Here is a 25,569-nt window from a genome sequence, read left to right as displayed (position 1 = left end):
TCACTAGTGAGGGAAAGGCCACATTACCTCACTAGTAAAGTAAAATACTATTACCTGCGCCCTGCTTGAGAATATCACGTTTGGTTTGATTGCTGCGTTTTTCATTTCAAATTTTCAAGTGGACTTACGGCGTTAAAATTCTACTGCTATGCTAGGTACGCGTAGCCGACCGACTTTATATTTTTAAATTATTTTTCTAAATTTATTTTCCCATTTGCATTTTTATTGGCGTTTTACTTTACGAGCGAGGGAAAGGGTCTTCACTAGTGAGGGAAAGGCCACATTACCTCACTAGTAAAGTAAAATACTATTACCTGCGCCCTGCTTGAGAATATCACGTTTGGTTTGATTGCTGCGTTTTTCATTTCAAATTTTCAAGTGGACTTACGGCGTTAAAATTCTACTGCTATGCTAGGTACGCGTAGCCGACCGACTTTATATTTTTAAATTATTTTTCTAAATTTATTTTCCCATTTGCATTTTTATTTTCCACATCGGAAAGAAAGCACCTTCGTCGGAGCTGTTAATTCTGGTGGATATTATTATTGTAATATTTAATCACGAAAATAACAATAAAAATATTCTCATGAACGATGAATACGTAATTGAATTCGAAATTCACATGTAGAACCGAAACGTATATTTAAAATGGTCTCAGTGCATGGTGTAGGTTACATGCCACTACATTATATAAAGACATTACGTGAAAAAAAGTCATAATTAGCATACGACTCTTCTGTTACAATGAACACAATCAGGTTTCAACTCAATATCCCGTTGGTATAATACAGAATTATGTTCTCCCAATTTTCAGCTCGCTCAACCTATATTCATCATATTCTGCATAACATTACGGCTAATTTATTCGTTCAATTACAAAATTCATTAACACAGAACTTAATACATGCTGAGGCGATGGGTCTACTCCAAATGACATTTCTTCAACCAATTATTATTTTATGGGAATAAGCATCACTGACTGTATTCCGACTTTATATTTGAGTGTAAATGGCAGAAAAACACGACCATACGAAGTGAGCAATTTTTTTTCTTCAGAACTTGTAAGGTGAAATTATACGGACAATTAGCTTACAGACGATGGAGATAACGCCCATTGGCTAATGACTCACATTACATAACTCTCATGATTATTACCATCTTTAGCACCATTCCCATCAACGATTCATTTCGCAATGTTAGAAACAGTCTCAAGTCAAAACACTTTTAAGTTTTCTTGCTTTTTTACTATTTATTCAAAATTACACCACATCCGAGTCCGACACGATTATTACGGTGGTTTAATGATGCACTTAACAATAATATTATCGGCAAAGATGTCAACGGTTTCTCAACAGTTGACCTAACATTCCATTCAGAATCCACCATACCACGTACCGTTATTTGCTTCTTCGGACAACTGAATTGATATCCAACCTGCCCAATCGACCGTCTATCTCTAAACTGACCGTTCAGCATCAGACCCAAACGCAGATTTTCATTGACATTGAAATAATGACAAAATTGCATATCATGTGGACTGATCGACACCGACCAACCGAACGGCCCAGATTCGTATCGGGCAAGACATTCCGGCATTGGCCAGAAATTGTTGAACAAGCGGTAATATCCTCGAAGCCCCAGCGTTAAGTTGTCCGTAACCGTTTTCAAGTACGTACAATCCACAAATTCCGGATAATTCATTGCAGTCACTTTTGATGCCGCAATCGATGCAGTGGAATTGTTGCCAATCCAATCGACCGTTAGTTGAGGAAACACCAGACTGTTTTCGTAGTTCACGACAGTGACAAATCTCATAAAGTTCGCTTGTTGGATTAAACTTGCTTCTACGTGTCCGGATGTATTGATCTCGCCCTGAAACGTTGGCCAACCCAATCCTATCCATTCCTTATTACCTGTAAACGATGTACCGAATCTGTAGCCATTATCCGGACCATTTGTTATGTTGATGACGTGATTGATGCCAAATTCTTTGCTGATCGATTTGTTGAAAATGAATTTGATTCCGTCAAAATTGAATGGCATTATCTCTTGGGTGCGTATATGCAGAAACTGCGGTAGTCCCGGATTTTTTTTCGTGGCGTTATTTTGTGGATCACACATTTTTCCGAAAATTGTTCCCATTTTAAATACAACAGGATTTTGACCATCAGTAATGACATTGATAGAAGTAAGTGTGGGAATGGCGTACTATGTTTGTGTTGTTTCGAACAAATTTTTGAGTCTCGTGGGTATCACAATTTTTTGTCAGAAATGTTTGTCTCCGCGGGGTTTTACTGTTATTCATAGTGTTAGTGACAATGACGACCAAAAAAAACGAAAGCGTCTAGCTACAGTTATCATAGCCAAATCTATATGTTAAAACAAATGAAGTAACAGATTTCAAATCGAACTCCAACGAAGTTTTTCAACAACAGAAGTAACAGTTTTAATAATTGTACCGGATTGTACTTTGGCATGTTTGCAAAAGGCTGAAATAGTTATTTGTTTACCGATGGCAGTGAAACAATAGGAAATTCCAACAAGAGCGATGTTTGCGCCCAGAGCTAAACGAAGGCATTAATATCGGTCGAGTTGGAATTGCCTTTTTCTCCCAGAGACACAACGTTTTTCATGCCTTCATGTTGTGTTTTGCCGTCTTTCTCCAAGAAACGAAAAGATCGATTCGTCATTTTTGAAAACATAAACAAGTGACAGTTCGAATGAGAAAAGTTCCATTTTCTCCCCACGGTAGCGAAATTGCTGCATTTTCCTCACTAGAAATGTCATTCGACCAGTCGTCAAGAAAACACAATTTTCTCGTGGCCTATCAAGTGGAGAAAATAAGGCAAAAAACAATGCGCGCATAACATCGAGACAGATTTGCAACAGACGTGATGGTGAGTCAAGCGAATGTAATATTGATCATCGGCGGTAATTTTGTGTTCTTTCTGCCTTAACGGTCAAAGAGTTACAGCTAAACTAAATCAAAATGTATGCCCGCAGCGCGGCGTGGGCATACTTAAAAGCTTGCAATTATGTTCAGCTAAAACAATAAACCAACATCACCTACAAGGAAATTTCACTCATAATGTCGAGTGATGATGAGATTTTAGGCCGTTGAATAAATAAGAAGAATTTACTTCACTTTCTACGAAATACATTTTCCAATTTTAATAACAAAATTTTCTCTTCAATGTCAAATTAATTGCCGTACTTTAATTTTGCCTCATAAACGTATTTGTTTAGCCATTCAACGATAATTAAGTGTCGCTTTTATCATCGGCTAGTGACAAAATGGACAGCACCATTAACCTACAAAAAAAAATATTTTTTTTTTGAAATTTTCACCGTTCACGCAAGCCTGTCTTCGTTTTTGTTGAACATAATGTATATACAATAAAATATCACCCGTAGATAGACGTTATTCATGAAATTAATGAAATTGTATGCAAATAAGGCTTAAACTATTGTACATATAGATACAGATAGATGGATAGCCAGATAGATACATTGTGTATATTGTGTGTATATACCAATAATAATATGGAATTAAATATCATAATTCTATATAGACTTGGGCTCGGTTTGAAGATTCATGTCAATAAATAATATGAAACGAAATATGAGAGATAGAAAAAAGCGTAGCATCTAGGTAAATACCGCTGTGTTTGACTTTAGTTCCCTTGACTGAAAGTCATGGGCCTTACGGATAATAAACACTCTAAAAGGTTAGTCACAAAATGTTCACTATGGTTGAAAATGCATGAATCACGGCAGAGTAAAATAAACCAGGCAGGAGTGGTTCATTTTCGAAACGTCAAATAAGGGACCTAATACACGGGATGAAAATGAACTCAAATGAACTATGTCACTGTTGAAAAATTTTATTCACAAAATATCAAGGACTAATAGATTATTCAGGTCCCTAGTAAAACAAGCGCTCCTGCCTGGTTAACTTTACTCTGTCGTGCATGAATTTATGACCAAATACAACGCACTTCCAGCATGAGTGGTACTCTAAATAGAGTACTGAAACTGGACAGTATATAGAACAAACTTTTCATACAAAATAATACTCTATTTGACAGCTGTCAATTCGCTTGATAGCTCGAGTAGTGCTCAACGGGTTTCCAAAAACTTGTCTTTAATCGACGAGCAATAAAACTACTGACGGCTATAACGGCCGGGTGATCTTAGAGATTTCCAAAAACTTTTTTTATTAGGAGAGAAGTGAAATACCTTGGGTTAAGTTCGTTGATGGAAAATACTTTAGTAATTAAATTTATTCCGAAAAGAATCTTCGGAGTAATATCTTGATGTCGATGATAGAAACAAAAAAATTTAGCCCCGTACGAAATACAAAGGATTACGGTGGCGTGTGTAATTGATGGAATTCGAAGCAGACGGTAAGGGCAAAAAATTTCCCTGAAAGGTAGTTGAAATAGGCTAAGTTTGAAGATGGGCATACTCCTGTCGGCCCTTCGGGAGTTAGAGCCACCTAAGTGTTTTAAGGTCTTTTGGGAATATCTACGCCTAAATAAACGATGGAAATGTAAATGAAACCAAACGGCAAAATATAGGTATTGTCGATACTGATCCAGGAAAAAAACGTTTATTCAAATCGGGTGAGCAGACCGTGAGTGAGGGCCCTGGAAGTGATTTTTGTTTTATTTGGTTTTGTTGTTCAAAAAAATGTGGGTCCTTGGACTAAGGCTGCTACTATGTGAACTTTACATAAAACTCGAGTAAATTTGTTAAATTTTAAATTTGGGCCTCAGTCCGAGGCCGACACTAAGCCCTATGTGTATTTATACTCATAATCGATATGTCCTGTGTTCAATTCCGCGACTGGGCAAGATGATTTTTCCTTCACTCGCTTTCTATGTAACACTTACTCGTATATATTCTAATAGTCCGTTGCCAATTCGCAACGTTAAAAATATCGAATGTCCTATTGCTATGCGCATTTTGCAAGATGTACACATTTCATAAAAGTTTTACTGTAACTACGGTTACGGGTGTGATAGGCTTACGGACAAAGTAGGACGACAGATGCACTAGGGTCACGTACGCAATAGTTATACGGGTTCGTACGGCACTTAGTCGCAGCAAACGCTACGACTGTTCTGATGGCTCGTTTTTGAATTAGTTTTAAAGTTCTCACCATATGCCTTATTCATTAGAAAATGGTATTAATTTTCAGGACATTTATTTGCTAAAGAAGTTTTGTAATGTAGAAAATTTCAACAGAGCGAAGCGAGGGCCGTAATACACATGAGTTTCATTTTCATTAAGGAGTAAGCAAGAAATATGTCCTCTTTCCATAAAATTTTTAGCAGACAAAACGACCTCGCTTGTTTGAAAATGTAGAAACAATTTGTTTTGAATAAAAAGAATTATCAATTTATGACAAAGCAAGACAGAGAGTTGCTTCGAGCCAAAACTTACTATTGAGAAAATCATCCAATCAAGGGGTCTGACCCACCCAAAAGGTGGTGCCTAGAATTTCTTAGAAATTTCTTTCTTATTTGGTAATACAACAACAACAAAAAAGGCCAAACCGATGACCATTTCTAACCGAAACTTTCCGTTATAATTCGGTTTTCGCTTAAGAAATAAATCGTAATAAAAACAAAATTAATTTTCGCTTAAAAAAAGCTAATTTGTCATGTTGGTTTATTGCTTTGTAACTATGTAGGTCGGATGCAAATAATAATAATAATTTAACAAAAGAAATTTGTGCTGAAAATTGTTGTTGCAACACTATTATATGTAGAGTATTATAGAGGTTCATCGCTACCGTTTTGTAGCATTCATTGAACTCTTTCGTTTGAAAATCAATCAACAAAGATTTGCACAAATGTATCTAAGTACTAGACATTGCAGTCATGCTATCAAGATGGTGGAATAATATACCATTAGAACGTAACGTGTGATTGATTATCTAATCAATGAACAGTTGGAAATAAAAAAAAAGAAAGAAAAGAATTTACAGCGGACCGCGGTCAGTTGAGAGAGGCACGTAACTGAAATTCGAGATCAATATTGACATGCAATGGTTTAGGTGTTTTTTGTTGCAGCTCTGTCGAAACATTTAATGTGTAAATGTTGTACGAATAAATTCTGTATAACTCGTCGACCGAATCGATAAGGTGTCAGTTTTAATTTACATAAAACACACTTTGCTTTGCATAAACTCAACATTAATCCAATCGATTATTAACGAAATCGGCTACAATTAATCTGCAACATGGCTACAGTGTAGCTAAATGACACACAGTAGTGTGTTTCAATTAATTAATTAATTTTTTGTTAAATTCATTCTTCGTGTGGAGCTTTAACATTTCGTAAATTAAATTAAATTAAATGAAATTGCGTCATGATTTATATGTGAATACTAAATGAACGCAGACCACCGTCCAATATTGTAGGAAATAGTATTCGTGATATGTTCATATGTTCGAAATTGTTGAAACGGCAAGTCATTTGTGTAAATAAGTTTATGGCGGCTGAAATACTTCGAAGAGAATCTGGGAATAAATTAGAGGCAATAAAATAGGCGAGGCTACAAGTAACACATTGAATAGTGGCAATAAAATTAAATTTACATAACAAGAAGGGAGTTAAATTGTATTACACATGTTTCGGGGCAGTAAACAGAATCTTTTATCAATTAAGCGCATCTTTCGACACACTCATCTACAGCTGAAATATAAAAATCCGAGTGGTTTAACGACTAGCCATAATTCTTACCAATAATTCAACTTTTCATTTAGAATTGATTTGATTTATAAGAAATTTCGACTGAACTGTACCACAGTGGAATGGGTCAACACTTCGACATCGCCTCAAATCAACAAAATTCGCACAGAACCTTAACTTCCGACCTTTTTGTCCTGACTTATTGTTACGAAACCAATTTTTATAACTTCCCGAAAATAGTTTTCACCAGACAAAAAATGGAGAGACATTTCACCACTACATCTTGCAGTGGTTTTTACGAACACTGCAGATTTTATGAAATTTCTCGAGTTGAAGCCCGAACGAGGTGAAGGTGACAAGCGAAAGTACCTTGAGTCAACCGTCTACAACAGATACATATATACAACTTTTCATGCCGAGGGCCTAAATTACGATAGAATTCTGAAATTTATACAAAAGACATGAAAAAAGGTTTTGCCAAGTCAAATCGTGTTGTGTTGACAATAATCTATTACTCGTTTTTGGTTACCTGGAAATGAGTTCTGCAATCTAATTATCTATGAGAGCATTTATAAGAGCATTGTCATGCGTCTTACAAGGAAATAATTGAATCTGTTCCTTCATTCAGTAAAATAGCTTGTAGTGGTTGATGTAAAATCTATTACTTCAATGTTCTAACATCAATTCTGATATATGGATAGAACATTAGAAACAAAACGTCTCTTAGATTTAACATAGATTTTTCTGTAGACAGGCCCTTCATTTGGTCGTTTTAAAAATTTTATTATAGAAATGTATAAGTGGATGGACTACAATATTCGAAAAAAATTAATTAAACATTTGTATCATCGTCGCACGACACTTAATTCCCACTTCGAATTCAATTCATTTAATGAATAAAACATTTTCCGCACTTCTTTCATTTACAATTATTTTCGTTGTTTCTTGGCAGCCACTGGAGACTCTGCGGTACAATTCGAGTTTAAATCTACTCTCTGTTATTCGCTTGAAATTTAGAAGTCAACTGAATTCACTTAATAATTCAATTTATTCTCAGATTAATTAATACCTTGCATGTAACTTGGATTTATCGTTAGCCGTGCAAATGCATTACGTATACGAGTCTGAATTATACGGTTTTGATTGTAGCGATCGAAAATAAATGTGGAAATTAAAATTGTAAAAATAAGTTTTCTTTCGTTTTGTTTAACAAAATTATGTTGTTTAGCGCACAGAATGAATTCATGAAAATAATGAATTGTAATCGAAACATGTGTGCCGCGGTTACGTTTTATATATTCTTCGGGTTTTGGTTTCTTAAGAATACAAAAAAATAATAATCAAAACTGACTTCTTCAGGCCATATCGTGATGATGACTATTTATTTTCGCTCTTTCAAGCATTCAGTGTATTGCCCAACATATATGAGGGAGTTTGACTCGTTCTGAGCATCGACAGGCAATCAGAATTACCTTACCGTAATAATTGCTTTTTGCTTTTATTTTACTCCTCTTTGCAGCGATTATGTGCCATTTAATCGAACATTTTATTTAATTTCTGTTTTCGAAAAATTATGGGAAACTATCGATAACCATGACCTTAGCACGAAGTGAATGACTTTTTGCTTTGCTCATAGATATTGACAAGAAAATATGCATTCTGCTGATAGATAAACCACCTGATAAGACGCATGCGGAAGAATATAATTTCTAAAATTCAAATATTTCAAAAACTTGTAGTAAAACCACTGGAAGATAGATTAACCTTACAGGAGACTGATTCACTTTAGACTCACTGAATCTGGGGTTTCATTTCGATACGTAGTGCAATGCGTATGCTTAGCGAAACAACTGACTTCTTACTACGTCAACTGTCTAATTGACTTTAAAATTGGAATTTATTTTTCAGAGCTCATCGAAACGATGGTTTTGTTAGCTTGGTTCCTCAAGAATTATTTAAGCCCAAATTGGATGCAATTCGGTGATTCCTCTAGTCAGAAACACTTTTAAAGTATCGAAAATCTTCAAAAAATTGTGTTGAACAAGAAGAAGCCGATTCTTCGTTTGAAAAACAAAAAATCCATAGGGAACATGCTCAGTAACCCAGCTGGGTTTTCAAGCCCTGCATGACATGTTCCAAAATCCCTAACGTAAAATATCATACAGAACTATGTGCAATTACCGATGCTTTTTCGAAAAACTAAATGCCTCGTGTTACTTTAGCAGGATGACCAGGATACTAACGCTAGTCTAGAAACATTTTATGCATCTTAAAATGCTTCCGCTAAAGTGAAGAGCATTTTATCGGTACCAGAACCTATTCCGATCAAAGTCTTTCCAATCGATTAATTTCAAATCTATTACTTCAATTCTTTGAACATTTGTATGTAAGGCCTCATTCACTCAGAGATTATGTCTGAAGTCTTTATCGACAACAGTCGCAGTACAGTCGAATGAAATCTTAATAAACAAGTTGAAATGCCCTCACGTTCCTAACCGATATCTTGAGGTGCCACACCAGCAACGTATCGAATGAAAATAACGATAAAAAACCCCGAATATTATGAGGAAGTTAAAAAGCAAACAAAACGTTGTAAAATTCCTCTTAAAATATTTTGTTCACTTCACCGTTTGATTCGGTCAATTTATGGTGTGTTTTTGTTTCCCTGTGTATACGAGACCAAAGTGCTAAAACACTCACCTCTCTGAATGGTTCGATAAATTTCTGGTTTGCTACGGATTATTTTCGTTGAAAACAAATACTGAAAGAATTTTTGAAACTGATTACAGTTCGTGTTTTTCATTCCATCCAATCTCTTAGCCATTTGTTAACACAAAGTATTGTGTTGTGTGTTGTTTGGTTGTTTTTTTGTTGTTGTTACCAGTTACCATCGTGCCATATATACACTTTTACAAAAGAAGCATTTAAAGTGATGTATTCGAAATATAAAGTTTCGACATTGGAACGTTAAATGTGAAGTACATTAGATTTATGCTCTAATCTTATGTAAACGCGAGATATTAACGTACCTACCATATATACGTATGGCTCGGTGTGCCGATAGATTCAACAATGTTCTTTTATAACAAAATAGAGAAGAAAAAACACTTTATTATTGACAACAAGTAGCAACCATTAATGTAACCTTTTTTGTGGTAATGTAATCAAATACCTTCGGAAATTTGAAGTCAAGTATTATTTGGTTGTTGTTTTTTCCAAACTTAATTAAATCAAATATTTGAGAAGGAAACGATCATATTTCATAACTGCTGAGGCTCACATCTAATATGTTAGAAGTCAATTTCGGGTACTATTACCGTTTGGATTTTTATTCGATTATTATTTGGTTGAAGCGATCCATTATTTTTAATGAAAAGGAGGTCTAGGTCTACGCAATATATTTGCTAGATGGAAACATAATCTGAAGAGGAGTGTTAATTTAGAGACGATTAATATTTTGGACATGGGTCGTAAATGTATCGAAATAAAATTTAGAAATAAAATCGTTTTTATCGACCTAAAACACTAATAAATTGTCGGCAATAAAGTGTCTATTTCTGGTTTCTTCGTTTTTTAATTTAAATTCTTTGCTATGTTCGAATTCATTATTTTTCTTGGCAAAACATAATTTCAATTGCTTTTGTGAGTTTATTTTACTTTGTTCCATGAAATTGGATTCGGATAATTATTTTGATTATAGCTGAGAAAACCAGAAACCTCTTGTCACAACAATGTAATGATTAAACATTAACAGATCACAGACGGTAAGATCACAAGAATAATTATCGAATTTAGGGCGCCTTTCGATCTACTTACATTGAAAATTTTGATATAGAATCAGATCACCAAGCTACTCAAAAATTCACACATAATTCCACAGTGGAAGTCTTACACTCAGGCCCGGACTGACCATATGAGGCGCCTTGGAAAATCACAAGTGCGTCTTTAGGCCGAAGCTGAGCAATTTTTTTGTTAATGGGATCGACAATTATGTTGTGTTTTCCATTGCAATCGGACATTCACCACAGGCTACTCAATCATAATTGTCGATCCCATCAATGTAAAATTGCTCGTGTGTCTTCGGTCTAAGTATTTTTATTGAATTTGAAAGATTATCGGCTTTCAATAGAGCTTTTTGTGTTCTACAAGCGCCTTCTCCTACATTTCACATGAGCACTTTTTGGTAGCCAGTTCCACTTTACTAAGTAGATTGTTATTTAAAATATCCGGGATGATTACTAATTCCTTTCAACTCATTTTTATCCTCATTGTAGTGGCAATTAGTGGCATAATTACTGAATCTGCTACTTCTTTTGTTCAAATTGTATTTTTAGTATTAAATCCATTTCCGTTGTTTACCGGTAAACGGTAAATATGACCAAAACTTACCGGTAAAAATCGTTAAATTCATAACTTCAATCCTTTTAAATAGAAAGCGTCTGAAGCTTAGCTATCGGTTTAGCTTCAGTAGAAAGATGAGTACTTTCGAGTCCTCATTGTTATAAACCTCGAAAGTAATTTCAATGTTACAAAAACTGTGATTAAGATCTAATAATCCCTTTGTGCGAATAAACTGAAAGGTCTTTTAAAATGAAAGTCTTCATTGTACTTTTCATTACCATATACAACTTTATAACTATTTAAAATTGTTGTATTGCTGTAACTTTATAACGGTTGGATTGTATGAATAATCTTTTACCGAAGCCCCTGTAAAAAATGGCTCTAGCTTAAAACGTCAAATGATATTTACCGGTTTTTACCTGCAAAATATTTACCGATTGGTCCTCACTAATTTTTAACAGATCGACAAACAAAATCTTTTACTTCATTTGATGAACTATTTTGCTATGTATGAACATTGATTAGATCGATTACAGAGCCAATTGTCATAAGCAGCGACAACGGATGACTATTGTAGCTATTTACACATTCCAGTTCGCGACTGTTTTATCTTAAAAAGTACAAATTAGAAAAAAAAACATTTCAAATTCCATCCATTTCACTACGATAACAGCAGACGACTGTTTATAGCAGACATTACATAAAATTCCCATCAACGAGAAAGGATTTTTAAGAATATCTCAAGAAACCTTTATCTCAATTAGATCAATTACTTTCTACACATTAACGTAATTAGTCTCTTTAATCCACACAAATTTTTCATAGTTTTTTTCGTGCATCAAGAAATTCTTTTCGACCTCATATGTGAACACCTTTCAATTTAGTTTTGTTATTTTCGGGCGCCAGAACGTACTATTAACTTTTATCATTATATCGTGCCACACACCATAAATTTTCATTTAAGCCTATACCGCTGATACCGAATAAATTGTTTAAACCATCAAAAGTATCTCAAAAATGTTAATAATAATGTTTATCTCCTGCAAGCTGATATTTCATACATTACGCGTTTCTGCATATAAACACAAACACATACATAACCACAGCCTATACGATTGGATAATTCACACATAACCCACCTAGGGTAAATTTACTTTCCATCTACATATTTGAAAAAAAAATTCGCCGAACGGCGGAAGCGAACACGGGACCAGCAGCATATCAACCAAACATGCTGACCACTACGCCAACAAATCACATAACGAGATGCAATTGGTGTAGTGGTTCTTAGTAACTTCTACATCGATCAAATAATCAGAGTAGTCGGAATGATGTGATTTGAACGAAATGTTGAGGTGGATAGTATATGTGTGTGAGTAAGTATATAAAGGATTCTCCGTATGATGTTTTTTTTGTTGTGAATGCGTTTTAAAACAACATGCTTAATTAATTAATTTTAAATCCAAATTTTTGTGGTTATTTCGCTAATGTATGAAATATCAGCTTGCAGGAGATAAAACATTGTTCTACCTTGGTGTATATTTCTCGAATCACTTCTTATGTACAATTGTATATACACTCGCTGGCGCTCGTTATATACAATTGTACATACGAAGTTATTCTCGAAATATACACCAAGGTAGAAAATGTACTAATCTCGTGTCGTTGTTGTTGTATTAATTTCAGTCAATGCAAGACTACGAATATATCTGTGTGTACCTTTTATCCATAGAATGGTTAATATAGCCAATAGCCAAATGCTTTCATACACCTTAACTGAGCACAATAAAATTTGACAATGAAACTAGTTTTCTAAGACATAATAATAGAAAGAAGAAAAAAACAATCATTCCGTCTGCCCGAAGGGGTTTTATACACCATTCCATTATTATTTACGGTTTTAATTCGATCATTCCAAATTATGTATCTGGTGAGCATTCGAATAAATCAAAATTAAATTTGAAATAATGTTATCAACGATATTGATCGATCAAATATTTAGTGTGAATTCATTTACTCTTTATTAAAATATTTAATTATTTTTAATCCATTGTACAAACACCTGAAACATCTAACAGTGCCGCTCATTTCCTTCGACACACGATAATCAACAAAAAAAAAGTTTTTTTTTCTCACTCTCTAACCGATGTATGAGTTGAGTCATGCTAATTAAGTAAATATTTTGAATGTGATTACTTAATTATTATGTCGATCGGGTGATTGCTTTAATTTTACCTAATTTGTGTGCTATGAATATGAGCGACACCTTCAAAAATTATAACCAATTTTTTGGACATTGAAGTCAACTGTGTGATTATTCTGGGTTTAGGATTAGATTTAATACTTTATTACCTGACTGAAGCAAAAGTTGATCATTACGTAGTAATTTGCCGACTGAGAAAATTGTCCATTTCATGCCGACTATTTTCAGTGAGGTGTGGGAAAACTGGAAAATATATAGTTCTGCTTGATTTCTCGCCAAAATAGCTACTGTTGTAAAACAAGAATTTCCTAAAAATTAAGGTTTTTGTTTCGTTTTGTAAATACTTTTCATTTGATACATATCGCACACCATTTTTAAGCGAAAACATTAGATAAGATATGTCAAATCATGTATCGACGAAACGAAGCAAAACATTTAATTTTTAAGAAAATTTGGTTAGTCGATCAGTAGCTAGTGCCGATAAAGCAAGCTAAACTGCATATCTTCCTACTTTTCGGTTTTCTCGCACCTCCGCCTTCATTTTCTCATTTTCCTATGTCTAAATCAACCTTTGCATGGGGAAGGTAGCAAACCATAATACGTTGGATGTTGCTACGTACTTTAATACTTCGGAAACAATTTTCTTATCTTCAAATCAAACTCACAAGTGCGTTTTTGAGCAACTTGCTTCGGTGACTGTCATTTCGACCAGTATAGTTCACTCTACACTGGTCGAAATGACAGTCTCTACACTGGTCGAAATGACAGTCATCGAAGCTTTTTGCTCAAAAACTCACTTGTGAGTTTGATTTTATCACAAAAGTGTTACGGCGTGTAATGAGCTACTTTCGCAGCATCCAATGTAATCTACTAGTAATTGTAAAACATCCGTAACTACTTTTCGTGGTACTTCTCCTCACCCGTACACGGTACTGATCTTCTAACTTTAACATTGTATTGTAATGTTAGGAATTTCTATCTCATAGTAAGATACGAAATAAGAACTCCCCAATCTTTGAAAACTTGAATTATTCGACCGGTCACCCCACTGCCTCTATAGTTAGAGTAAATCGAAAATATCGAAGAACTCAAGCTCAGTGAGTCATCTAATCTGGTATAAACCTTAACTACTAAATAGCCTCAATACAAACAACACACTCTACGGTAATAGCGGGCTATTATCCGTAGAGTGTGTGTTGTTCGTATTGAGAATATTTATTAACTACTAACCATGATCTTCTACAAACGGCAAGCATGCCACAATACAATTTCGTTACTTCCCTTGTTGGTTTAGACAAAATCTTTTACTTCACTTGTTGTAACGTATATTTTGCTATAAATAGTACACTTAAAGAGTGTTTTGTTTGTATTGAGGCTATTTAAGTACACTAACTTGAGGTTGACACTCACTTTCGTGGTGGTTGTCGATTTAGATGCCTAGTCAACAATTTGATACGCCTTGAGAGGAACCAGACAAGCATAGAACTGAGTTTACTCTTTTCAATCACTACTGTGGCTTAAATGATTTCTAGTTTTTGCTTACATTTGATGGATCGAAAATAGAGGAAAACGACAATCAACATATTTTTGCAGCTACACATAGCAACGCGACCTAATTTTGATTTTTCTTTTGTTATACTGTCAAACTTAATGGGAGAACAAAAGAAAAATTTGAATTAGGTCTATTTTGCATTGTTATGTGAAGCTAGACGCTAGAGTTACACTGAAACATCCCTAAACGTCTAATACTTCTATCAGATGGGAAAATCTATCATATAGATTGGAATCAGGAGTATAAAGTATCGGTTCAGTGGGTGCAGGTTAGTCATGAAGTGAACGACAGTTGCAATATTCGGTTATGTTTTAGTTGTACATAGTAGTAAATTGAAGTGGCTTGGCTGCATAGATTTATACATAAAATAAAACTAATTCTAAAGGTCTAACTCAGTAAAGACGTGATACAAGATGTAAACTGAACTGGTGCTCTATACGATACATTTTTCACGAAATGTTTGAATTAACTGTAACAGGCACAAGGTAAGGTTGTGTATCGCATAACAACGAGACCACACTTTCGTTAGTGCCTAACGAGCCAATAGTTTACGAAAAGCTGGACTATCACAACAACATTTTTAATGCATAAATCAGCAGTTTAAAATTCAGTCTATTTTCGGATTCATTGCTGATATGAATAATTTATGAAGCGTTTATTGTTGTTAGTTTTTATTTAACAACAGTTGTTAATTTCGTTACAAATTTCATGGGTTTTCTTTACCTTCATTCATTGTATTTTGAATGGCTTTATATGCCAAACAATGGGTGTTTTCTAAAATTCCATACGTTTTTCTTCGTTCAGTGTCTGTATGTACATACTGCAGATATAAGTTTGGGAAAGATTAATAACACAAATGAATTTCTATCAATAAAACTCATTGTGTCTTTGTTTGAGGGAAATAATTCCTCTTAAATTAAAGCGCAATTCAAATTTGATTCTTGAATTTGTGTAACTTTCTCGTATTGACGGTGCAATGTGTAGCAGCTTGTGTTACAGTCGTACATACTATTGGTATTACAACAAAGTCTTCGAGAAAAGTTTAATCATTTAATTGCGGGAAACATTACAATCGAAGAACTCGTTTATTTTATCTCACATGTTATCGGATTGATGCCTTAGACTTGACACATTGAGGCTTACAATAACAGTAATAATTTCTCTTCTAAAATGTTAACTAGAAATTTCCTCAATCCAAAGAACAATAATTAAAAATCGCTCAACGAATTGATATCTAAATGGTGTGTTGTCTAGCGAAAAATAAAAATTGGATTGTACGTAGTCAATAGTTGAGAGTCGAAGCAATATTTAAGTGCAACTTACAAGCGTGTAAAATTCAGAAGAATAGCTAATTAACTTGTCTGCGTTCCATGGCAGTGTTTACACTTTATATAATGATCGTAATATGAGTAGAAACTCTACACTGAAAATTCACAATCTTTTACTTCGTTTTTACTAAAATATTTTTTAGGGCGCTGAGCCTACTCTAAAATGTTTAGGGGCTTGGGGCTGGTTACGGGCCTGTTTTTGCCACTACTTCAGCAAAAGTATTGACAAAAAGATTGTTTTGCGACTACTTTTGCTGATTTTACCACTACTTCAGCTTCCTGAATCCTGAATTATTTGAAAAATTAGTTGCATAAAGACCTAGTAAGCCTGTAATCTAGCATTGGCTGGCGGCAGTGTTGTTAGACTTCGTTTTTTTTTTCACAGCTACTTTTACAACTACTTCAGGATTTGGCATAGCACTGTCAAGCACTGAAGGTCAGCTTCGGTGCTTGAGAGTGCTTTGTATTTGGGCTAAAAAGCTAAAATAGTGGCAAATAAACACTAAATTTAGCCTACAATGTAGCCTTGTGCAGTGTTGCCAGACGCCGCTTTTTTACAACTACTTCAAGAGCCTAGTCACTGTGGCTCTATACTGGGCGATCGGGCGCCAATCGCCTTTTGCTTTTTGGCGCTCCTCAGACCAAAAAAGTTTATTTAGGCGCCTCTTAGCATTTTTCAGCCAATTCGCCCGATGCGCCTTTTGGCAGCCATGAAATACGAACGTTCAACGAGCAACAAGCCCGAATTAAAATGTTTGTTCTCCGCTCAAAATTCCACATTCTATAGATCTGACTGGTTGCCAGATCGTCTGTTGTCGACAGTAGTCATCCTTTCAATAAAAGGAACATGTAACAATAAAGCTACGACAATAACGAATTTTCATCTTTACTACAAAATTGGATCGAAATTTTCAACCTCAACTCCAAATAATTTCTGATTTTATTCAGGACCACCAGTCAATTGAGTATGGGAATATGAATGCCGAGGTATTCACTTAAACAAAAACAAAAATGTAAAACAATAGATCATAATCTCACTATTTTATTAGCATCATTCACCTGCAGTCTTCTGTACCAAAGAACAATGGTTGACATAATAAAAATGGAGACCATTGAGAGTGTCTTTTGAACATGAATGGCTTGTGTTTTCAGTTATGTTCATCAAGAAAATGGTAAACTATACGTGTAGGTATACCCCTAACCGATTAATTGTTTCGTACGCAAGCATATATAAAACACAAAAAAATGCATTCGTTCATCATAATGTAGTACCTTGTGATCTTCTCTTCATTATATGAAAGCGTTTAGTGTGAGCATCAGGTATATTATGTACAAAAAGTCCATGTAATTCAATATTTATTACTATTATTTATGGGAAAATTAATGAGACTAGGTTACAGTCACAATGAGCGTTGTGCTGTGTGTGCGTACACGAGTGTGTTTTGTGTGTTCAGACCTGAACTTGATTTATGATATGTTGTGACCAATTTCAGCTAGTTGAATTTGAAATCATTTAAGTTGCGCCGGAGTAATTTATATATCAGAAGAGAATTAATCATTTTATGTGACAGACATATCCATAACAAGCGAAATATTTCTGAACTGAATGATGATTGCAGATCAATCTGTATACACACGGCGAATGAGTTTCTGTAGAATGTGTGTTACACTATACAACACGCCGCAAAATGCCATTTACTAATTATGGGTGATGTGTTAACGATTTGTGCGTTTTTTGTGATTTTTTTTAAAGACAATCTATGATTAGAGTTGAATCTATTATGGATCGAACAGAACGCTGTGCAATGGACATGGTAGGACCGGACGTAGCTGTGAGTTTGAATATTATTAAGCGTTCCATCGTCTATGTACGATGAGGTAGAGTATCAAAAATAATCAAAAATTTGAAATTAGAGTCGGTGTCTCTGCAATAAGTTATTGGTCTGTTCCAAATAACTGTAAACTTTGACAATACGAACGGAAACGCTTTCATCCTCCCGATTTTGTATAAAAATGTTGATAAGGTTGTTCCTTTACAGTCAGAGTCAGTGAAACTTCAGCATGAATTTACTTCAGCTGTTTTTCAGCTGATCCACACATACGATCAAAACGGTTTATACGGTTGAAGCTGCTAGAACTCGCACGCGCGTGGTAATGCTTAGTTTCCTCTTACCAAAAAAGTACTCCGTGTGAGATACAAAAAGAATTTTTTCAATTTTTCCTTTGTTTATTTGACAGCTTGCTCTCTCACAGAGTACTTTTTGTTGAGTGGAATGAACACTTAATGCTAGAACAGTAAAACCAGTTTTGATTGTTTGTGTGGGTCAGCTGAAGCAAATTCATGCTGAAATTTCACTGCCTCTAACTGTATAGCATGAAATTTGACAATTCGTTTGGCCTTGGAACAAACCTATTCAATTCGTTTTAGCTGTTTTTCGTACATACTCATACAACAGCTATTTTCCTGTTCAGTGTCTTAATGGTGTTGCCTTTGTGGACTAGATATGAGCGAAGCGAGTTCAGCATGATTTAATTGTAAAGACACATCAATCCTGAACTAAACAAAATCCTACTGCACGTGGTTATGGTAAAGACATAGAAGAAGTCTTTTTTTTTGATGAGTGGACCAGCTGAAAAACAACTGAAACTAAATGAATAACTTATTTCAGAGTCCTCGACTGTATTCATCTGAGGTGTCATCCCGTTACAATGGAGTTTCCGTAGACCATTCATATACTGTAGAGATTTCAGTGGGGCTTGGGCCAAGTATCGACTACAAAATTACTGTCTGTGTACTGGTATGCAAACAGCAGATTTGAGTAGTTATCACTTTACACATTGGTTTAAATTGATCAACTACTCGTAGCGTTCCCCATGGATGTGAGAAAAAGCCTCCTTTAAAGACTAAATGAAAGTTTAAAGATCTCCATCCTCCATTTGTACGCAAATGTATTGATTTTGAAAGGAAGGAATTCCGTTGTTAAAACAAACCGAATCTCCCTTCTTACAAAAATCCTCGTTACTATCCTGTCGTGTGTAGGTGTTGCTAATAATTCATCGACAAGCAAATCAAAAATCGCTATCGATGAAAACTGCCGGCAGTCAAACTATGATAAACCGTAAATTAATTGAAACTCAGTTACACGGCTGACAAGCATTGATGCAGAAAGCATAACTTACGCAAAATATGCTAAGTGGAAATTATTAATATATTCAACGGGCCCATAACTATACAACAGCACTATTTACACGCATCCTTTTCAAACAAGTTCATAGTACACCCAGACAGAGCCATATTATACTGTGAGATTTATTCAAATTATAATTTATCCATCGATACTATGCGCTTGAGATGCGGAAGAATTATTTTTTATTATTTTTTTCTTCATTTTATGAAATTCAATATTGTTGGATGTTGAAGGGAAAAAAATGGGAGAAGAATTTACTTCGACGATAAGATATGCGAGATCTAATTATAATAACAAGAATTCTTTGTGCGAAAATATTACGTAGAGGAATTTTGCAATAAATACATTCTGGTAACACAGGTAAATCGGAAAGTTGATCATATCGATAGATAATGCATTTTCTGAGAAAGTTATGGCTCTGTAGAGCGAATATTTATGATTCTAAATTGTAAATCAACAATTCGATGATTGGCTTTTCTTACGAAATGAAATTGTTCCATTGACTGAAAGTCAGGGTCTTATGGCAGAAAATCACTTAAAATATCCGTAACGTTGAGTTCACTGTGATTTTTTTTGAAAATATGGAACGTTAGCGTTTTCTATGGTAACTTACTGTCAACCCTAAATTAATTTTTCTCACTTCAAGAATGGGGTAGGACGGGTAGGACCAATATTTTCTTATGGAAATTCGTAGATATGATTTGTGAGTAGTCGAAGACATTGAGCTGGAAAAAATCTTATGCACTTTACAAAGTGACATCCAACGACAAAGATCATTCGCTTCACAGAAAACACGTGTTTAACCAGAAATTGGATCATGTCAAATTCATTTTGTGATTATTACTCTAAAACCGGGTCCGGGTCAATGTTTTATCAATACAATTCATAGATCTGACATGCAGGAAGCAGCCCACAAAAATTGTTTTTAATTGAAATGTGCCCTTCGAATACGCACGTATGTTTTACCAAAATGATATTTTAATGTTTTTCCACCATATGTCTCGCCATATGTCTGGATGTTCTCGCTCAAAAATCAAGTGCAATATGTCCAGTGAAAGATATTGGCGAGACAAAACAAAATCTTTAATTTTTATGAAAATCGGGTCTGTTACAACATTAACTATTGGCGAGAAAGCAGGCAATACTGTATATTTTTTTCTACTTTTCCTGTTTTCCTATTTTCCCGCACTAATTCGAGTGGTTGACAAGGATTTGATTTTTAATTGGACCTATTACACACCACAGTTGATGATAAAATGGCCGATTTCATACAAAAATTCACCTACTCTGATGATTCTCGTCGTCTTGATGATGTGGTGAATTTCGGTCTGCGTGACCTGCTCAAAGTATACAGCCTTGGTCAGAGCGAAGCGAGTGCCGTAATTCATACGACTTTTTATTAGACAAAAGAGATTCATATTAGGAGTAGAACTGTAGAACATCGCTCGCTGAACCTTCAACTATAGCTCTCTTTATTTCTTCAGAAAATTACATTAAATTTGAGTAAAATAAAGCATGAGATGACTGCTGTTTTCTAAACGGGTAGACATTGCTTTTTCATCTGACTATAACTTTGTGACCTTAAGAACACCAGCTCATTTAAAAATGGTAAGAAAGCTAAGACTGGAATTATTGAAAAATTTAATCATTCGAGGGACCTGACCCACCTGAGAGTGAAATCAAATTATGATGTTTTATCGATTTTTTATCGCGAAATTTAATAAACAAAAAAGAGAAGAAAAAAACTTTCATCTGATTGAAGAAGTGAAATCGTTTATATCGATCACAACAGTTTTTCTTTTACCTGTGGTCTACATATCCGTTTAAGATCAAACGAAAAGGGTCCAGACGATGCAATGAACTCCGAAATGATGATATCCGTATGCTGTTTATGTATGTAACATTAAATTCACTGATCGTTTGCTCGTTAAAATTAATAAAAAAAATTATTTTCACAAAGAAATATTTTGCTGATCCGAAGAAATGTTCTGATGGTGTTTTGAAATGGTATTAAATTTTTGGGTGTGGGTATAATAATACTCAGACACACACACTCGCACGTTATTTGAATTTCAACGTCACACACTTTTGCACTATTAAATTTGTCTTTAAACAAAAAATTATTTTTTTGTTTTATCTTCACTCGTAGGATTTAAAATTTTTTTTTCTGCTTCGTCTTGAGTTATTTGCTTAGCGGTACATTTATTATTGGCTTATTACATTTCACTTTTGAATTAATCCATAAAATTATGTCTGAAATTAAGTATTTTATTCATAAAACGTGGATCAAATGGAGTATGATGGAATATAATGTACTTTGAATAAGATACATATGCCGGAGACAGAATGGAGGCGTAGAAGTAACAAAAAATGTTTTTGGTCAAATTGGTTTTAAATAATAATCGAAGAGATAACATGCTGCTGTGTTAGATAGAGTTAATTGAGTTTACAACAACCGAAATACAACGACAACAAAAACGCCAAAAACAACCTTCGAAATTTAGAAACAATTTTTACGTGCAATTGTTGATGGATCACAAAACTTCTTTCGCCACATTCAAAGAAAAGATCTAATTGGAAAAGGTCGTAATTTGAACAACACCTAAATTAGTAAGTTTTACGGCCATAGTAAGAATGGTTATATGGTCTCGTCATGAATTTCAACGCTAATGCTTCGTCTCTAGTAGTAGGGACCGTTCGCACAAAATTTGACGACAGCTGTCTAGCACCGACTCAACTCAAAAATTGTATCAAAAACAGGTGTTTTTTGTATGAAAAATTCGTGACAGAATATTGTTTGAAAAGAAAGAGTCCTGCAACCTCTTTCTAGTTAGAGAGCTGCAAGGCCATTAATTACACTAGCTCAACGTTCAAAAAGTTTTCGGAATTTTGGTCCAAGTTATTGTGCTTTTTAACCTGTCCCGGTAAGACTAACATTATGCATCAGCTCGGTGAGGGTTGGGTTTATCTTTGCATCGACACATAAAAAATGATATGCACCTGTGTCCAAATGTTTGTTTTGACAATTTGGATTATGATCCGAGCCTTCGGTTCTGATCTATTCCTTCATCTGATCGAAGATTTTTAGAGATTGATTTCAGAAATCTTTTACTTCATTTGTTTTGAACATGCTTTTTCTATATAAAACCTCATTAGCCAGACTTTGTCGTATATTATTGCTGTCGTTGTCGATAACAAATGAAAGCCGTCTGCAACGTCCATTCTTGTGTCCGACAATTCCACAAGGAATTTTTCTAGCGATTATATAGCATTGGTAGCGTCCGAAAGTTCACTCAAGCTTCATAATTTGGGTAGTGGCAGCGTATTTGGCTGCAACACATTGAATGACTCGTATGACGTAACCGAAATACGATGAATTTGCCTACATTTAGGTAAGATATCAATAAGCACCTAATTATCCTCAGAGAGTATTTGCTTCACGTTAAGCCGTCGGTAAAGACTGCACTTGTCATTGGCCGTAAAAAACTGTTATTTAGGTCTCCAAACAAATAAAATAAAATTTACCAAGACAAGAGACTGATAATTCTGGTCCACTTTCTAAGCTTAACCCGAAAATTCTGCCACTGATACAACTACAAGACGTGACTCAGCCATAGTCAAATCGAATGAAAAATCAACGAAAATTGTTTTAAAGAGATAGTGAATGAGAAGCAGTGGAGTGGATATTTAAACCTCGCAAGACAGACTTGTAAAATGTTCGTCCAGGCAGACAACAGCATTACTCATGATGATCTGACAACTAATTACTGACAAGTAACTGCTAAAGTAAATCCGCAGACTATGAACTGGTTTGACTATTTGAATGTCCCCGTAAATTTAGTTATTTTAATTGATCAAATTACTTGAAAAAATTCTCAGATTACTGAAAACCGATCGGTGAATGTTTACTAAACATTAAACCTATAAGCAACAAGTAAACATATCTCTAGTCGGATTCCACCACTTTGACCACGAATAATGAATAAAAAAATGGTTTTGTTTCGTCACTTCAATATCAACAATTATTTATGCAAACCGTCTGTTTCAATCCGAACCAAATGATTCGAATTATTCAGCTTAATTCAGCATTTCATTTGCAACATATCCGCGAATGCTCGAACTTAAACACTCCAACAATCATCATAAAAATCGCAGAATTTCTATTTATACGAATGTTATGTTACGAAAACACATTTCTTTAACGAAACGAAAAAAAAAACGAATTTGCTTTAGGGCACCGCTCAAATGCTTTTTAAACAAATGGATTACGTTTTATTTAATTGCATTTTAGTACTAAATTGCATAAGCACATAAAACTATCAGAAAAGTTGATGAAAAACATTACACTCGTATCCAATGACGCCATTTTATACACACAAAATTGTTTTTTTTTTTTTTTTTGTTAATAACACTCGATCGGTGCGTATTCTTTCTTGGCGGATATATCCACTCGACTCGATTCACAGGTACGAACTGAATTGAAAGAGTAGAGTGAAAAATGACTTCACTGGTTTTGTGATGAAGAAGAATAAAAAGCAAAACCTTTTTTTACAAATTAGTTACTCTCTTCAGGAAAACCGCGATCTTGTGAGCATTTCTTTACTGTTCGTAATGGGTCGAGCAATACTCGCGAATTTTACCTGACTCAAAAATACCGAGAGAGAATTATCTATGTGCATTTGGAATATATAAGAGAATTGTTGATCGTTGACTGTGGAAGATTGGAATGATTGTTATGTGTTGTCCACGTTGTATAGGTTTAAAAAAAACGACACATGACCTGTCCGTGACTATCGAAATTTCAAACCAAAATATCTGGAAATTCACTAGACTTTTTAAAGCTCTTAGAGCAACTTGGAATCCAAGTTTTGGATTGTTCCAGATTCGGTTCACTAGCAGATGAGATAAAGTTTCGTTCTCTAAGAAAGGTCCTGTCGATTTCAGAAGGAAATTTAGTTTATCATGGGACTATCTGAAACATTAACGGATTTGACCGTAATATAGTCGACGACTTTGAAATAAGCGCATCATTTCCTTTCAGCTGATTCACTCATACAAACAAATGAGTTTTACGTCCTTATACGGTTTTATCACTACCATGTGCGAGTGGATCAGATGATAAACGGCGTGGGATAATTTGGCACGCGGTGTTAAAAAAACAACGCATTTTTCAACTTCGTAAAAGGCGAACTAGCACACGATTTTTCGATACCAAAATTTTGTAAAAGGAGCCATTAAATCGATGACATGGCTAAAAAGCATTTGCAGTAATAAAACTTGCGTGTGCGAGTTTGAAAACCTTCGAAAGCTTAAAAGTGCATTGTTTTAAAACCGTGTACCAGATTCTCCGATGCATTTAACAGCTGCAACAAAATGCGTCGCGTATTTGAAAGTTGCCGACTGTAGACTATAGGAATCATTAAATAAGTTTAAATTGTACATATATTTACAGTACACAAAGGTAATAATAGAAGCTTTCACTCATTAGTGCAACCGTTCTGTTGACGTTGACCTTACTTTACTAATATAAAGGTTTTATAGCCTACACCATGCGAAAGTTGACCATTACATATCAGTTTGCCCCCCGCGAGAACTATCCATTACTTGGTGGAATATTTTCGTTTCATTTTCATTTTATTTGTGATAATCAACTTTCGCATGACGTTGTCAATAAACCAGAATACTTGGACGCTGCTACGAAATTCATTATAGTTCGGAAACAACCTTGTGATACTCACTCGTACATTTTCGACAATCAATCGCCTTCGGCTCGGATATACAAACTCTACGCTTGTCCAAAGGACAGCTGAAAAAGAACACTTGTGAATCACTTTCGCAGCAGTAAATGTAATCTTCTATATTTTGAGGCGAGACCATGCATGAGTGGTGCTTTGAATAGAGTACTGAAACTCAACAGTGTATCGAATGATTTGTTGCACAGTAAAAAAATTGGAACAAATTTGCATACAAAATACAAAATAGTTGGCAGCTGCCATTAAACTTTTTACAGTGTTTCACAGTTGAGTGACATACTGTCAAGTTTCAGTACTCTATTCACATAGTACCACTCATGCTCGAAGTGCATTGACTGAGCTTATGAATTAATTCAGCAACCCTTACCCTTCGACAAGTGTGTTTTTGATTTTTATTGCATACTTTGGACTATAGTGAATGAATTATAGCTATTTTCATAATAAGGTAGTAAATGGGATTGTTTTGCGCACTAGATGTGAGATGTGCCGATACGAGCGAAGC

The 25,569-nt window shown here is 34.8% G+C and overlaps 2 protein-coding genes across 4 annotated transcripts in view; both read right to left on the bottom strand.

Moving 5' to 3' along the window:
• The window catches only part of LOC119083476, a 36,293-nt gene extending 12,494 nt beyond the window's left edge, over positions 1-23,799 (bottom strand). Inside the window, exons 1-2 of one of the 3 annotated variants that reach the window (XM_037193195.1) lie at positions 23,660-23,799; positions 21,119-21,567 (exon numbers count right to left, since the gene is read on the bottom strand). The gene's annotated coding sequence lies outside the window, so the exon portion shown is untranslated. Of the gene's footprint in view, positions 1-21,118; positions 21,568-23,350 lie in introns of all 3 variants that reach the window. The other 2 variants (XM_037193196.1, XM_037193197.1) reach the window with 2 other exon arrangements.
• LOC119083509 (mitochondrial import receptor subunit TOM40 homolog 1-like) lies at positions 1,246-2,121 on the bottom strand. Its single transcript, XM_037193227.1, has one exon. The coding sequence runs from the start codon at positions 2,119-2,121 to the stop codon at positions 1,246-1,248; it is 876 nt and encodes a 291-aa protein (XP_037049122.1).
• Positions 23,800-25,569: the final 1,770 nt, after the last annotated feature.

The sequence above is a fragment of the Bradysia coprophila genome, unplaced genomic scaffold, assembly GCF_014529535.1.
Source record: "Bradysia coprophila strain Holo2 unplaced genomic scaffold, BU_Bcop_v1 contig_687, whole genome shotgun sequence".
Taxonomy (NCBI): Eukaryota; Metazoa; Arthropoda; class Insecta; order Diptera; family Sciaridae; genus Bradysia; species Bradysia coprophila.
This window is presented reverse-complemented; position numbering and strand designations above follow the sequence as displayed.

Excerpts from the sequence above, each read along its gene's own strand:
- LOC119083509 (XM_037193227.1), bottom strand. The coding sequence starts at position 2,121 with ATGTGTGATCCACAAAATAACGCCACGAAAAAAAATCCGGGACTACCG.